Source organism: Tribolium castaneum, chromosome 4 (assembly GCF_031307605.1).
Source record: "Tribolium castaneum strain GA2 chromosome 4, icTriCast1.1, whole genome shotgun sequence".
Classification (NCBI taxonomy): domain Eukaryota; kingdom Metazoa; phylum Arthropoda; class Insecta; order Coleoptera; family Tenebrionidae; genus Tribolium; species Tribolium castaneum.
This window is the reverse complement of record NC_087397.1, coordinates 1,171,642-1,188,255: the sequence shown is the minus strand read 5'-3', so window position 1 is coordinate 1,188,255 and position 16,614 is coordinate 1,171,642. Positions and strand designations below refer to the sequence as shown.

Sequence of the window (16,614 nt, the reverse complement as noted above, 5' to 3'; positions counted from 1 at the left end):
CCTAGCAATTGGCAAAATTTGGCCATTGGATTAAACTTTTTCTCGTGAACGTGCCGACGTTAAAAAGAAAAATCCCCAATAATTTTTCCCTTTCAACTGGTTCAGACAGTCTTCGTAACAATAATTGTACTTCTTTATGAAATATCTTTGCGTGAATTAAGGTTGTTAAGTACGGTTTATGATTTATTACCGTAGCGCTTTTATGGTATACTTGATTTTCATATTCTGGGAAAGCTTTAACTTTTCTCTTCACGTGATATATTAACATGCCCTGAAATAATACGAAAACCTTCAAACAAATTAGGTTTTTAGCATTGTTTCGTAACGGATTGTGACAATTGTGGCTGTGGAACGAATAAAGTCGGATCCAATTGGAGCCGTTGAGCGGGATTGGCTTTAATCTGCGCAATTTATCAATAGTTTATTATTTCGATAAGCCCCTTATGGCTCCGTAAATATTTATGTCCCCGCGTACGTAAATTTACGTAATCATCGTTTCGTTCAAGGGGCCTTAAAGCCCCACCTTGTCTGCATCGGGGTGGATTTATGTCCGTAATAACATTTTGCTAAATAAAAAAAGACGTAAACTATAATCGATTTCTGATAAATTCAGCGCGAGAGGTGCTAGAGATAAGCTAGTTTTTCTTTTTGTTGGCGAATCGATTCGTTAAACGCGACACCATGACATTCCTCATCACGACTCCTATCTATGTAAATCTCTTCCGAAATGGAGGATTCCGGTCGGCTTCCGGTATGGCATGTTTGAAACAATTCCGGCGGTTTCCTGCTAGTTTAGGTGGAGCAAAGAAGCGCGTTTTAATTATACGGGTGAAATCGCCAATACACGAAGATCAGAGAGAGAAGGAGCAAAATTTATTACGTAATTACGCAAGCATTAAAGCTCTAGGTCTGAAAGTAAGCAAAAATCGTGCAAATGAATAATTCTCCACTTACCTTGCACTGGAGGCAGCAGCCTCTTGTCGTAGCGCGTGGCCCTTAGGAGATTATCCAGGATTTCTTTGTCGGATTTGCCGTCTTCGAAGCTAAAACAGATCACATAAAGGGTGGTGCATTTTTTTGTGAATTCTAATTACATGTCGGACAGGGCCAGAGTTTGCCGAGTCACTAGAAGTATAGCAGCCGCCCGAACTAGCATCCAAGGCTGACCCATATTAGGACATCTGAAAGGATAACTCAGGATTAAAAGATGAGATAAGGACGTGGCGAGAAATCCTAACGTGCCCAAGCGACATGTGTAGGGACACGAATTAGAGATGAGTTTTCAAAGTTTCGACAATAATTGTTATTCCCAACTTTTTTTGTGAGAATATATTTCCTAATTTTTTTCCTGAGGCGAAAGGTGTTTGAGGTGAATTTAGACATCAAGAGGACGTGGAAAGACTTCTTAAAAAATTTATTACGACGGATACAAGGGTTCCCCAACCCTTGGTAATTCTTTACTTGGAATTCTGAATGCAATATTTCAATCAACCGTCGAGTAATATATAGTAGAGCTTTGATTTGATAGATTTGTAAATAATGAACATAAAAATATTCAAAACTGTTTATGCGAAATATGAATATACGCATTAGTGAATTTATATTTTAAACAATGATCCGTTTCCGGAATCTAGTTTTACATAATTGAAAATTGTTGATTTAGCGAAACAACAAATATTTCGCCGTGCTTTTGATATGTGACTATCATCCCCCCAAACAAATCAATTGGCCGGAAAAGCTTTCTTTTTTCGTATTCTATTAATAAAGCGCTCTTGTCTTACCATTTTTCATGTTGCCCCAAGCTAGAGCTTTATAAACTCAAGTTAATGAAACTTTCTAAGTGGCAATTATATCTATATTGCCCATTTTTGTTAAGCATGGATTAATTATGGTTTGATTAAATCGGCAAACATTAAGTTCAGACTTGATGCAATTATTTCAGTAGATTTAGGTAAGTTTATTTTATATTTGGAAACTTTGCGAGAAAGTTATAACACATTAGCTAAGTGCATAAAAAAATAAACTGCGATTTTAAGCAAATTGGGTTTTGTTCTTCGTCGTTCTGTATACATTTTTATTGGCGTGTGAGAGCAGTTTATAAAGCTCGGTTCGAAATCCCAGCGTCTTTGCCAGAGATTCAGTCAAATGGCATGTATTTAGTGAGAGTAAAGTTCAACTTTATATGGCTGTATCAAAGCAAAACAAATAGAGCGTTCGCTGCTTTTTGTATACAAATTTCGGGTTATATTTTTAATCAATTTCGATGATGGACAAGCAATTAATTCTGGTTGACATTTAAAAAAGCTCCACAGACGCACGGCTATAGGTCGAAGCTCGCACATTTGTAATGAAATTTCAGCTAAAAGTCGGATTATTACAAAAACTATTAATTTAACTTCCCTGGCTAATTTAATTAATTTTGGAGTTGCCACGTCTAGATTAGTATAATTAGATAAATTTTTTTGTTATTCCAACAGAGCAATAAAAACAGAGTTTGGGCCCGGAATCGATAAATTCCTCTTTAGATCATCACGCGGCCAAGCTTTATTTGTTCCGGGCATTTGTTAAACTCGTCCCCTGAAAATTAAAATTGGTGGATGCCGCCTTAACCTACATCGTGCAAAAGTCGGAGAAAGTTAAAAATAATCACGAAGCCACTAAGCTAATTGGGGCGGCATCGCATTAACCTTTCTTTACTTAATATCTGGAGTGGAAGTTGGCCGTTTCCGAAACAAACCCAGAGGTCAGGTGACGGGAAATTATTAGAAGAAACCGATCGTAGAGATGGGTGCTAATCAAGTTATGTACTGAGAGGAAATTGTCGAGGATCTGTCGACAGAGATAATGCAATTTCGATTGCAATTAAGCCATGAAACGAAACTTTGTTATGACGAAGTTGTATGTGTTGATGAACAGGGCAAACTTTGGTCCTTGCGGAGTTTTAACTGCTTGATATTCCGGCCCGAATATGTTGCAAGATTTATGCTTCGGACGGACAGGATTAAGAAAAGTTTGCAACTTTTTACGGCGTTTGCTAATTTTTATTTGGTGTTTATTTATAAATAAGCATTCGTGAAAAATGTGAACAGACGTGAGAAATATGAAAAGTTGGGTTGCCATAATTTAGCTAAATTTCGCTTTAGGGAGTTTGCAGTTTTCCGGAATTTGATGCGAAATAAGGCAAACATAAATGTTCTCTAGAGATAACTCAGCATTTTATTATTTACGTTTTTCCAAAAAAAAATTTCAAAACTTCAAGTTCTACAAAAGTCACACCTCATTCTTAATACTTTTGAAACACTGATATATAACACTGTGCCCGACTGTTATTTCATTCAAAAACTCGAGACAAGTAAAGTAGGGTAACTTTTCAAAACAACAAGAACGTTTCTATTACTTGCTTTAAAAAACTGGAAACACTTTAGGGACAAATTGAGTATTAACGTGTTTTCAGCCTAGAATCTATGGCTAGTAAATCAGACACAGACGATTGAATCTGCCAATATTTCATCCTGTTTCAATGCTTCCTCAAGGACTTTATGTGTGGTGCTTTGATTTATAACATTGTTTGGTGTTATTACCATTAGAAAAATAACCAGCCAATTTCTCGTTATTACAGCCATTTCATGTTAACGGACGGGACACTTTGCACAATTTTTTTGTTTTATTTATACTTTTTAAGAACATTATTAGTAGAAGTGAATTTTTTTACAGGAACTTAATACCAGTCAAATTGTGTGCAGTCTACAATTATAGTCACATTTTTAAAATTTGAAATACGAACAGAAATACAGACTGATGACGGACGGGACACAAAAATTCTGTTAATTTAAAATGCACTGATTCCAACTACTATTTTTGAAATAAAAGGTGGAACCTCTTTTTTTACACATGACGGACGGGACATGACAGACGAGACAAAAAAATTTAATTATTAAATACTTTAACAATATTAAAATTGGACAGTGGAAATTAAAAATTCTTGGTTTTGCTTAACAATTTGAGAAATATGGACAAGATTTTATGTTTGCGATGACGGACGGAACAGCAGACGTAATTCAGATAAAAAAGTAATGTTACTTATGAATACTGTACTGATACATTAAAAATACACTTGACATAACTAAACCCATTTTGAAATTTTTATTTTTCCTGGCTGTTTGTTTAAAGTTTGAGACGTTAGAGTGCAAGTCCCGATCCTTTTTTCAGTGGTAATTAAGCAAATTGCTAATCTAGCCGGAAACGTTTCACTTCGCTCCGCGTCTGCCTCTGTTCCGGTGAACCGGAGTCGGGTAAAAACCGCGCTCTCGTCTCATTTTGAGGAATTGACAAAGTTTCGTTAGATTTAAGCACGGTGGAGGTACAGAGGCAAGTCGTGGTTGTTTGCCCTCGGCGGCGGTGTACAGTCGCGACCGACCTGATCAATAGCGTGCTGCGGAACACCACATGTCTGCATAGACATTGTTAACAGGAATTCTTTGACGACTGACCTCCGAATGCCCGTCTGGCATTGCTAATCTAGCCAGACAGGTGGAATGGAGCCATTTTGCCAAATTAACACGAAAATATGACGAGCAAGTGGACGAAGGAAAAGTTTTTGTTCAGCGCAACTTAATTAAATTAAATTGAGCTAGATTAATGCAACGTAAATGCATTTTTTTAATTCACGGAAATGGGAAATAATTAATTTTGCCGCTGGTGACACAATATGATCGATTGTTTGCTGTTTGCTCACATATCTTTAATTGGGTGTTAATAACGTGCATCTTGCTGACTCTATTTGTCAAGCCCTTGAGTTCTTTTAAAGTTTTTGCTGTCACCGAGTTGGAATTCTTGATGACAATAAATAATACTGTTCACATAGCTGCGTGTGTTTTAATCTGATGCAATTAAAATTGTTTCAAATTACTTGCTTCTAGAAAAATGATTAATTTCCAGAAGAAACTGACGTGAGTGTAATCTAGCAAAAATGTTTCAAGGTAATGCTATAAAAAGGAACATATATCGCCCAGCATAAATCAAATCAGAATATGGATTGCGTCCGGAAATGTATCATTTTATTTATTTATTAGGGTAATTTATAAAGGTACTGACGTGTTTTTCGCTCAAAAAGTCCACACAGTTTTGTGCACCTGCAATCTTTTCTTGTTCGTCTTGTCTTGAGAGCTAATGAGTTAAAAAAATCTCAATTAGTTATTGCGATTTTCTCAGAGCGTCTGCTCCTAAATTTCAAAATCACCTGATGGCTGTTACACCTGCCAGATGACTTAATTTTGAAATGAGTCCCTTGGTACGTAATTAAGACATCAGGTCAAGGAAGCCAGAGTGTTAACTGTGCTTTACTTCAGAGCAATTTTTGTGATGGAAGTTTGTTTCCTGCTTGAATTGAATACAAACAGGAAAGTTAATAAATTATCAGGTGAAACACGAGCAATAAAAACAATTCTGTTGATTATGTAAACACGTCTTAAGTGCAGTGGCGGCCCTTTCCAGTCATTTTGTTTTGCCTGAAAATGAAAAATAATATTTATACACCGCACTCGATTTGCAATTGCAGATATTGTACCCTACGTTTTTATCAGCTTCTACACGCTTGCAAGAAATTCATAAACCGCTTATTTGAAACGGCAAAATTCATAACAGCTAAATGAGAAAGATAACGCGTGATTTATATTCCTTAAGATATTTCCGGAGCGACAAATTCTTTCGATAAATTTTAATACTGTTTTGTATATTATTTTTGATGAGCTAACCGATCATTAAAACTTGCCTATAGTTTAATTAGTGACGTGGTATCCGTGATTTGGTAATTAGTTTAATTATGATTCGTTTTTGAAACATATTTCGGAACTTTAGTTTCACGAAAGATAAACTAGGACGGCAAATTTCTATTAACTGAGTTAACGTAGTGCTAATTAAGTAGTTTCCTCGCAGACTGATGATGTAATAAACGAAATTAATTTGTACATTATTTGTCTTCTAAGCTCTTTGATTAGGATCCACATTAATGCAGGTAGTTATGGAAGCCGCAAGTGAAGCTTTTGATGTGTTGATTAATATTACCAGACTGAATCAAAGGAGAGTCTTAAACAATTAACATGTTCTATATTTGACAGCGCAAGATACGGTGACTGTCAATTATTTATATATTGTTTCAAACTTGATCATATCACCTATCACGCAGCTAAATTTTCCTTCGTTGGCAAACAAAGGCCACGATGACTCAGCCTAAGTACACATTTATCGAAATTTCAAATCAAACTGAGCTTTTATTTTAATTGCAAAACTTTACCTTCGTGCCGATTATTAGCGCGAATTTGCATAACGACTGACATGATTTTTGTCGGATGATTTATGGCGGTAATAACTGCTCCAAAAGGGCAGACCAAACAAGCAAAGTGGTTTGATTTTTTGTAAAACAAAACTAGTTAAACGACAAGCAAAATTCAATAAAAATAACATTTAATATGTGCACTATTTAACCGCATTTATTGTACTAGCCCGGCGCATCCACCATTTTTCGTTGATTTATGTACGTGTCTATCGTAAAACAAGCGATAAATCTAGGCATGATTTTGCAAATGCGTGCAGTTTAGTGCAATGCAACTGTGTTTATTCTAATTTTGTTAGTGTTAAACATTGTTTTAGACAACTGGAGGAAAAATAACCGAAATTATGTAAACGCTACCTACAAGAATTTGAGACGAGTTTGGTAAATAATGGTGATGTTTTCTGGAAAGTTTCAATTCAGCGAGACAGAGAAATTGGATAATGGAGTATGTTAGCTCCCTTGAACCGCGCTAAAATTGTATGATATAATCAAATAATGTTCGTTACCTTTCCGGAGATATGGGGGCGCTGAGTGCGGTGAGCTCAGCCCACGTGACTGGCGTCTTTCAGCATCTCACCGCCTTTTCCTGGCACCTCCTGCATTCCATCAGACCGGTCCATAAATCCTGCAAACGACAGAATGAGAATTTATTTTGCAGTCGCCGACTGATAAAAAATGCAAACTCCAATAGAATTAGCCGAGTCATCGCGATAACAGTCCTGCAGACAAATTTTTGACAGGGGCATAAATTATACTGTGTTCCGACTGCTCCCTATTTTTCTTTGTCTTTGAAACTTGTTTTGCATTCGGAACAGCAGTTTAGTGTGTTGTAAGTTGGAAATTATATTCAAATGGAAAAATTTCGATCGATGGTATAAATCCAGCCGCACTGACGCGTGCATTGTTGGAATTCTATGGCAACTTGCGGTCAAGTTAATTAAGTCCTGGAGACAATTCTGCGGTATCAGGAGCGTGGTCATAAATAATTCATTCATAGAGTTTGACATCGAGAGCCAACTTATGACAGTGTGATAGGAGCCAATGTTAAAATTTGAATAAGGTATCGGCGGGGAAAATGATTGGTAAATTCTGCAGTCTATACGTTATGTTATTATAGAACACTTCATCCGGAATGCGTCTGGAGAGTGTATACGTTTACAAAATTGATAAGACTGCTTGAGAATTACATTTCCTTGGAGAGCCATGTGAAACGTCAACTGCTGTTTTATGGAACCGTGATACGACTACTCATTTATTTATAGTAAAAAGCACTTCAAAAGCAACGGGAAAATGCCGGTTTTTATTTGGATAAATATTGAAATCCGACGTAAATTCCGACACTTAACAGCACTGATTCAAACGCTCGCTTCAGCCGGGGTGTGGTTCCAAACATTGCATAGAAAACTAACTGTTATTATTGCAAGTTTTACAAATTTTTTGTTGCTTAATGAATCAAAAAGCTTCTTTTATAAGTAGTTTAATCTTCCTTCCGATGGCTCACATTGTTGCACATTTCTTTGTGCGCTCATGCTCCTGTAGTTTCGCTCTTTTTGCTCTTCAAGTCTTGTTTTATTGTTATAACTTTTCGAGCTTAATAGTTATGTTAAGGGTTCGGTTTTTGTGTCTTTTTTAGCACCGTTTGTTGTTGCAATTGGTGGTTGTTAAAATAAAAATGTTGGTGCTTATTATCCAGAGTCATTACACGATCACAGTGAACTTTACATTTCACTTTATCTTATCATCGCATCTTTGTCATTAGTTACATTACAAAGGAGCTCTACTTTTCGAGCTCTATCGCATGTATTTATCGCTTCGTTCTTCTATAGATTAAAAATTACAATATTTTTGCTTTTTTAACCGTTTTTTAACAATAAACGCGACTATTTTCAGGAATTTCCATAAAAATAAACTAAAAACTCGCATAATTGGTGAAAATATTGATAGTTTAATGTTTAGGAGCAGTATTGCAATAATTCAGATTAATTATTTTCCATAATTTCCTCAAAAAATATTAAAAATTTCGTTGAAATAGATTAAAAATTTAGTATGTTTTTTTCGCATTTGAAGTAATAACTCAGATAAAAAGAATCAAAAACACAGATAATCAAATTAATTTTTGAGAAAATTTAAGATACAGCCACACTGTTTATTTTTAAAATATGTTGCTTAAGTTTTGTCAAAGTTGTCGAACGAATAAACTACAACAAAAGCTATAGTGTTGAATTATTTAGCGGCAGAATTTTCCGACAAAATTGCTAAAAGTCACTTTAAATTTATAATTCATACAAATATCTAGTTTTTTTATTTTTGCGTGAAAATGTTTAAAAAATTAAATACATGTTTTAGTAAGTTTTTAGGCGTTAAAATGCTCAAAAAACTCTGGCTCCTTTGCCTTGCTGTTATTTTCCCGGGTGCTAAAAGCCAGATTATGCGTCGGCCTTAATTCAGGCGACATACGTACTTAGTGGCTCCAGTTTAATAAATAATTACCCAAGAATCTGTTTGTATATACGACGGCGGCGGCGGCGGCGGCGGCGCTTGGAGCGGCCCATTCTGGCCATTAATAATGCAGCCACCGGAAAAACGCAGCGGTTTTGGGGCGTCGCCACATTTAACAAGAAGTATGCAATTGTTGAGCAACTCCAAAACACTATGCACACATTTCGTCCAAGATAAATTAACTCGTTCATTATTATTCAGAGTAGGTGGCTCACAGCGACGAAAATTTGAATTTACACCAAACCAACTTCTGCTTTTGAATATTAAATCTCGAAATAATCTCAAGACTCTCGCCATAATCGTCATCCACCAAATGAAATTTTTTCACTGCTTTTTACACTGACTAACACGTGTTGGCTTTGATGAAACGAAAAGTGCTTTGATTTGGCGCAACTATCAAGGGAAATTTAATTCAATGTGTTCCAAGTCTCTCAGGGTGAGAAAAAGTGTGGGCATGTGGACCGAATGAACAGTCCTTGATATTAATAAATTAATAGCTCGACTACTTGAATTACACTTGCAAAAGTTGGGACAAAATTTCGAATTAGCGACATCAAACAGCCAATTTAGATTCGCCTCTTTGGCTCTGTCTCATTTCTAGCACGCTCGGAAAATCAATAGCAGGGCAAATAGAACTGCCAGTGGGGCATTTTGAGAAGCAAGTGGTTTTGCGGTTTGGAAAAACGGGCGCTTTTTCTCAAGCTAATTGAGAACGCCTTTCCTTATACCAACAATGCTACTATTATTTTATTAGGATTTTTGTGGTGTACTTATTACCAGGAACCGGATTTTTACGAGTTTTACAAAACGTGCTATTGTGGCACAAATGATTTTAGAGCACGACGACGGAGTGCTCCAAAGAATGAGTGCCACAATTAAGTCTTATAAAATGAGTATAATTTACTGTTTTTGTATCTGTTGTTTTTAAAATAAATATACGTACTAATAAAGAAATTGAAAAAAGTATTTTATTTTAAAATAGAAAGATTAAACACAACTGTACAGTTATTTAAGATACAACAAATCAATTTATTAATTTAGAAAAAAACAAAAAAGAGGCCAAATATTTCCACTTTAAACGAGAAAAATTTTTTCGAGTTTTAATTTTGTTATAAATTGCCAGTTAGAAAAGTTAAAATCCGCTCTCTATTTATTGCCAATGGAGCACCTCATTTGGAGCCGTTAACGCCCTCGGCTGAATAATCGCAGAAAACAAGTTAATTGGGGCAAATTACGTGCCATTAATCATGCATTTTCCGAATCGCTAGCTTGCGCACTTAATGTGGATCGTGCTTTTAATAACGCTCGATCCTTGATGACCGCAGATAGGATTTTAAATATACATCGGGTGAAGGAAGACAGAACACAAGTTGAACGCAATATTAATGGTGTTCCAGCGACTTTATTACGACCAACAACAAAACATTGAAATATTCTTCCTAATACCAAGGGAGAACCGCCACAACTAGCAAAAGGTTCAAACAAAACCGCTTGGCAAATTAGCCTAATGTTAGGCGGAAAATAATTAATCAGAATTCCACCTGAGCGGTTTGATTAATTGCGCAAGTTTTGTAAACTCAGTCAGTGTTTTTTGAACCTTGAGACGGTTTTGGGGCCAAGACATGTATTATTCGCAGTGCAAACCACGGGCACCCCAAACCGGTGGAGCTATTATTGCATAATAAATTTAATGGTTTATATAACTTTATGTTTGTAATTTTAAGGAAACAGCATAACCTCTGGGGCGATATTTTACAATACTTCAAGAGCTCATTTCGAAAATATAAATTTGGGGTGTAATAAAACTGGCAGCTAAATTTGATAGCCCGCCATATAAAGTTACAAAAATCGTTGATTCTTTTACGGAATAATAGTCGAGGTTTATTCGCAACGTTTGGACGCCCGAGAATAATCTTATCTTTGGTGAACCCGTTCTGGGGACGTTTCCAATAAGCAACTTCAATGCGAAGCGACTGACAACACAAAATCTATTTTTGTCCGGCTCTAGAACAGTTGGCAAGAGTTGGAATGATAGAGTAGTTACTCATCTCGTTCCTATTGTCTATTATCTGATGTGTTCCTGAAACAGACGTCGAAGTCTGAATGCGACTTTTTGCCCATTGTTATCAACCCCAAACACGTTCATTATCCCGATAATGGGAAATTTGTTTCATTCCCAAAATAGGGCCAACGTTTAGTCTCAGTACGATCTATTAAAACTTCTCCACCCAATTAGGGAAATCCTCAGCTAATTTTGAATTGTAGACATTACAATGCAGCCAAGAATTTCCGGAGATCGGGGCCAGTGTTAGCACAGAGCCTCTAGACACCAATTAGATCAGCAAGCAAATCACCGGCAAATTATTGGGAAAAATTGACAAAACCTGCTCCCAAATGGATAAAAACAACTGGAAACAATTAAATTTTTTCGTTGGATTTGTCTCAATGGAAATAACTTCAAATATCCACGGACGAATTAAAAATTATTAGTACAGTCTGGAAGATCCTGCAACCATTTAACACGTTGCAGGAATCTATTTTACAGCCTCTCTATTTTTAGTTTTTTTCAAATGACATTTTTATTTTTGTCAACATGGCCTCGTTGTGCTAAACGTCCGATTCCATGTATCATTAAAATTTTACGATTGTGGAGTTGATTCCCATAAGCACATATCGTACAAAACCCACGCTTTATTGAAACTTTGTAATCACACTGTCTTTTGTGAAATGGTAATGTGTTTGACATCGACACAGTTCTAAAAATACCACGTCACTGTTATTACCGCAATTAATAAACCGATGGTCAATATCATATAAATAGACACTTATAAAACTTTCAATCAACGTATTTTTTCCTCAATCAAACAAATTGCTTTGATAAAAAAGCTCGCAAGAATTTTCCCCACAATTAACTTCAAAGAACTATTGTCTTTTACAATGTTTGTGTGATCGTCACTTTGTAAACACGTTATCCGGTTTCGTCTAGAAAAATATTAAAAGGATCGATATGGCTGCGTTTGGGAAAATATTTCCTAAACTAGTAAATTTGAATGTGGAAGAGCGGAAAGACAAAAGTTTTATCTCGTTTGAATTTTCAATTTTCTTGTCAAGTCGGAAAATTAGATAAACACGAGGAAAGATTAAGTCAAACAGAAGGCAGCGATGTTTTACGTGCCATGTGCAAGAAATTGCAGCTCGAGTAGTGAGAATAAGCGTTTACTGCCATAAACCTTGGTTTTGTTTAATTAATCACAGCTAGAAATTTTTTCCATTAACAGTCGCTTATGCATATGTAAATAAATACCTACATGAAGCAGGAATTTGCATTTTTCATTAATTTGGGTATTATTATTCAGCGACAAAAAGAAACTCCAAGGCTGAATTTATATTCAAGTTCTTTAATTCTGTCAGAAGGTAAAAAAATGGTGTAATTTTGAAACAAACCCTCCGAAAGCTCCACCAAAGAATAAGAAACAGGATAATACAATTTGATTGCGATTCCTTACCCAATTACACCGAGGGCAATAAATTAAATTGATTGCCTAAACGGAAAATTATAACAGAAAGACTTTATAAACAGAAAAACACCTTTTGGTTTTTTGCTAACAAACTGGTGGAAAGTGCAATGTTTGAATTTATGGAGTTCAACAGACTCGACATGCAACGTTGAAAAAACTGCTAAATAATTTAGACACGAGTATGAAACTAATTGTGATTATTTTCTAAATAATTGGTCTTTGAAGCCCCAGACAGTAAAGTCTAATCGTCTGGCAGGGTTAGTCACGTAAACCGTTAAATTTCAGTCAGTGTTCGCCAAATCAAACTGCTTCACGAAATCTCTAAAATAAATTGAAGCTCGCAAAGACTTATTTGTACTAGTTCTAAGTAGTCAACAAGCCATATTTTAGCCAAGGTTCACTTTATTCTCTGCAGTCACGTGAGCTAGGCAAAAGTATCGATTATTTTTGTTCATTTCATTCAAGTTTCCCAACTTTGCCTATGGTCATTATTTAGATGCTATTGATTTTGCCTGTGGAGGTCAAATAGAAAACTTTGCTCAGCCAGTGCCAGATTTCCGTTTGACCATTCTATCAGCTTTAGTTTTAGCCAAAATTTGATTAATAGTGCTTTCACGTGTTTTTGGGGGCCAATTAATTGTTTACAAAGTGGAGGATCATTAACATAAAAATTGATTTTCCGACTCTTTTAAATAAACATTTTGGACGGCAATGAACAAAAGAAAAATAAATGAGATTGCCGCATAAAAGCACCATATGGATGCTCTGACCCTTGTACTTTTTGCCAGATTCGTGGCCATTATCTCGTTTTGTTGTATGATGTATATCCATTTGGTAGGAGGAGAAAAATTACTTTTGTAAAGAATACTTTTCATTTTTATGAGCTCGTAATAAGAACGGTTGGAATGAATAATACCAGGTGCTCAGTCTTTGTAATATTTCAGCAGGAATGAAAAATACAGTTAGTCACTAGTTAATTGTGCGAGATTTATTGCCTTTTTTGGTGTTTTTTGGTTATTAGGATGCACTTGGCATATCATCGTAAACATCCCGAGGGTCGATACTGTGAGCCGATCGCCTAGATAATGCAGGTGTGGCTGCACCACATTTGCAGAAATAGTGACAGTAACCTTTTAAACAATTCCTCATGTTTGTTTTATTTACAAAGTGCAACAAAATGGCAACGGGCCATCTTGACGTAAAGATTAGATTAAAGCTCCAAGAGGCACAGCAAAATAAAAGTTTACGACGTTTCACGTTTTAATTATTTTATGTCCAAGCGAAAATCGATGCGAGGAGTGTTTTCTTTGGAGGATCTTCTCCACCCATTACTGTCCGCTACTTGGTTTCACTAACAATCAATCAGTCAGTGGCTTATTTATCCCCTTTTATCCTATTGCATCGTGTTCTCTCATGGGCCGGCTTCCTGACGATGTCGTTACCATTACTCACTTTTGCGCTGTCAGAACTCATGATATTTGGGTGTCAAGGGTCGCGCAACGTTCTCGTAACTGTCTACTAACTCTGCCAGGCAAAGGCCATCGAAAAATAAAAATTTAAACATACACTTGCTGTAGATTGATGGATACTTTTATTCAAACAATTAGTTTCTAGATGTGAGTCAGGACTTTGATTATAATTTGTACAAGACACAAAAAATATATTACAATTTATCAGAAGTATTTTTTTAACGTATTTTTCTTTAAATTGGAAAAAATATCTAGATCCTTTTTATTCCCTTCCCATAATCTTTTTCTCTTTAATAAAATTTTCTCTAAATTATTTTTATAACTATTATTGTCTGTAATTTATTTTTAGATCTATTTCTAGACTTTCTTTAAATTCCTTAGTAAATACTTAATATTTCTAGACACTATAGTCAGTATTCATTCATAAATTCTTTATTAAATATTCTCTCTAAATATAATTCTTCTTCATAGTTTCTTTTTACATTTGCCTTTAAATTATTTTCTTAATCGTTCTCTAGATGCTTCCCCATACAAAACGAAAAGACACTAAATTAGCTAAAAATTAAATTATTTTCCTTTATTTTCAAAAGTCTTGTTCAGCCAAACATAATCAGAAACGCTATTATTTGCCAAATTTAATTAAAAATACGCCGAAAAATCGCAGATTTATGTCGCAAATGGTGTTATTTTTGCTTTCCTGGACCGCTTAAACCAGATTTTGTTAAAACAGAACGAAAAGTTACTAAACTATATGTTAAAAATTTCAATATTTTTGCTTTTTTAACCGTTGTTTAATGAGAAACGCGACTATTTTGAAAAATTTCGATAAAAATAAACCTAGAATGAATAGCTTCCTGTGCAATAAAATATGAACAGTAATTTTTTTCATTTTAGACGTGAGACAAACTCGAGATAAAAAACACAGTCGTAAAAATCAGTTTTCTTGACGAGTTAAACACAAAATTTTGCAAAATTTGTTAAGAAATTTCAAATTTTTAATATCAATAATTAATTTAATTGTGGAAAAGTTAAACTTTTTGTAATTCAGTTAAGAAAATTTGCTTTTTCCATACATTTTGTAAATATTAAAAAGTTACAGAATTTCTTACCGAATTTTACAAAATGTTTTGCTAACTCAAGCGTTTTATCTCGTTCAAGAGAAACGCAATTATTTTGCGAAATTTCCCAAAAATCAGCCAAAAAAATCACAAAATTAACCAAAAATTCTTAAAGTAAGCAATTATTTTGACCGTTTATCGACATAAAGTCGCAAATTTTTTGCAAAATTTCGATGAACCAACTCGAAAATCAATAAATTGTTCGATCAAAAATAATATAATTTTAGAATTTTTGCGTTATATTTGCAGTTTTTCATTCAAAACGCGATAATTATAAATTTACCAAAATTTCGTCAAAAATTGATAGAACTGGAACGACATTCCTTCGCGGCGTTTTATGTTTTGAAAGTTTTTTATCGGAAAATAATTTTTTTTGCAAAATGTCCATACAAATAAAATAGTAAAATTGCCTAATTGGGTCAAAAATATTGACAGTTTTATGTTCAAGGGCAGTAAGCCGATAATTCAACAAAATTTCCTTAAAAAAATATTAAAAATTTCGTGGAAATAGACTAAAAATTTAGTATGTTTTTTTTCGAGCGCTTAAACACACATTTAGAGTAACAACTTAGGCTTTTTGATAAAGAAAAATCATATTAAATTGAGTCAAACATTTTTTTGAGCTTTTTAACACGTCTTTAACATTTTTTTTCAGTTCTCTTTAGATTCTTCCGCAAATTCTCTTAAGACTCTTATAAATTCTTTCCTTTATACTTTGTAGGCTATTTTAGGATTTTCTGGATTTAAGTATCGCTGTTGAAAAATTTTTCAGAAAAATTCTAATGTTGATCGTCACTTTCAACATCGTAACTCAGTGTTAAAAACTTTTCTAAATAGAGAACTGAATTTTTATTTGAATAGTCAAAACCGGGCGCATTCGGAGAAAGTTTTAATTGGAACATACTGTATGATTATTTGCCTCCAGACACATTTAAAACTAAACAACCGGCGCAATATGCACGTAATTTGGAATACAGTTAAGTTTACGTTTTATCGTAAAGACAAAGCGAGTCCCAACTCATATGTGTCGCATAAATATATTTCAGCTCCATTTTCCATTCCCTTGCACCGAAACTGGATATGTCATTCGGTTTTAAGAGTAACGTTCCAGCCGAAATGTAACCTACTTTTGCAGGTGCAAGTCTTCGGCCTAGCCACTGCAGGAGAAATAGTCCTGAAAGTTTGCCAAGAAATTATAATTATTTTTCACACAAACTTGGCAACATTTTTGTTTAAAACAGTCTCGGGACTCATCCATCCATAATAAAAATCAATATGGTTTTCAGACTTTGATATTAATTCCCCCATGCTTTGGTTTATTAGCAATGGAATCTCTGGAGGTCCGTTTTGTTCCGCCGCTAATTGCAAAAACGGCGAATTATTTTGTTACAAGTGGGTCAAAATCAGGTCGCGTTCCGAATCACTCGAGGTTAGGGCAAAAGGTGCGTGTGTTGGAACGAAGAAAGCCTGCTCGCGTGACTGGAAATCGTTCCCGAATCGATGCGTTGTGGCCCATCTTACTTTTATACTTGAATGAAGACTGTTTATTTGACTACAACCCCAATTAATTAAATATAACACGAGTTGGAATTATTCCGAGAGACACGAAGTCTGAACGCGTCAAAATCCTCCTTTTGTGTTAGGTGCCAGGCAGTAAAACTGCACCAATTTCGCGGAAT

At 35.1% G+C, this 16,614-nt stretch overlaps 1 protein-coding gene across 30 annotated transcripts in view; it reads right to left on the bottom strand.

Moving 5' to 3' along the window:
• The window catches only part of pHCl-1 (pH-sensitive chloride channel 1), a 37,561-nt gene that overhangs the window by 14,956 nt on the left and 5,991 nt on the right, over window positions 1-16,614 (bottom strand). For 29 of the 30 annotated variants that reach the window (XM_015985461.2, XM_015985463.2, XM_015985464.2 and 26 more), the window contains exons 2-4: window positions 6,838-6,956; window positions 1,095-1,181; window positions 955-1,043 (exon numbers count right to left, since the gene is read on the bottom strand). In XM_015985461.2, coding sequence (XP_015840947.1) covers window positions 955-1,043; window positions 1,095-1,171 — 166 coding nt within the window. In that variant the 5' untranslated portion in view covers window positions 1,172-1,181; window positions 6,838-6,956. Of the gene's footprint in view, window positions 1-954; window positions 1,044-1,094; window positions 1,182-6,837; window positions 6,957-16,614 lie in introns of those variants that run through there. The other variant, NM_001114305.1, reaches the window with a different exon arrangement.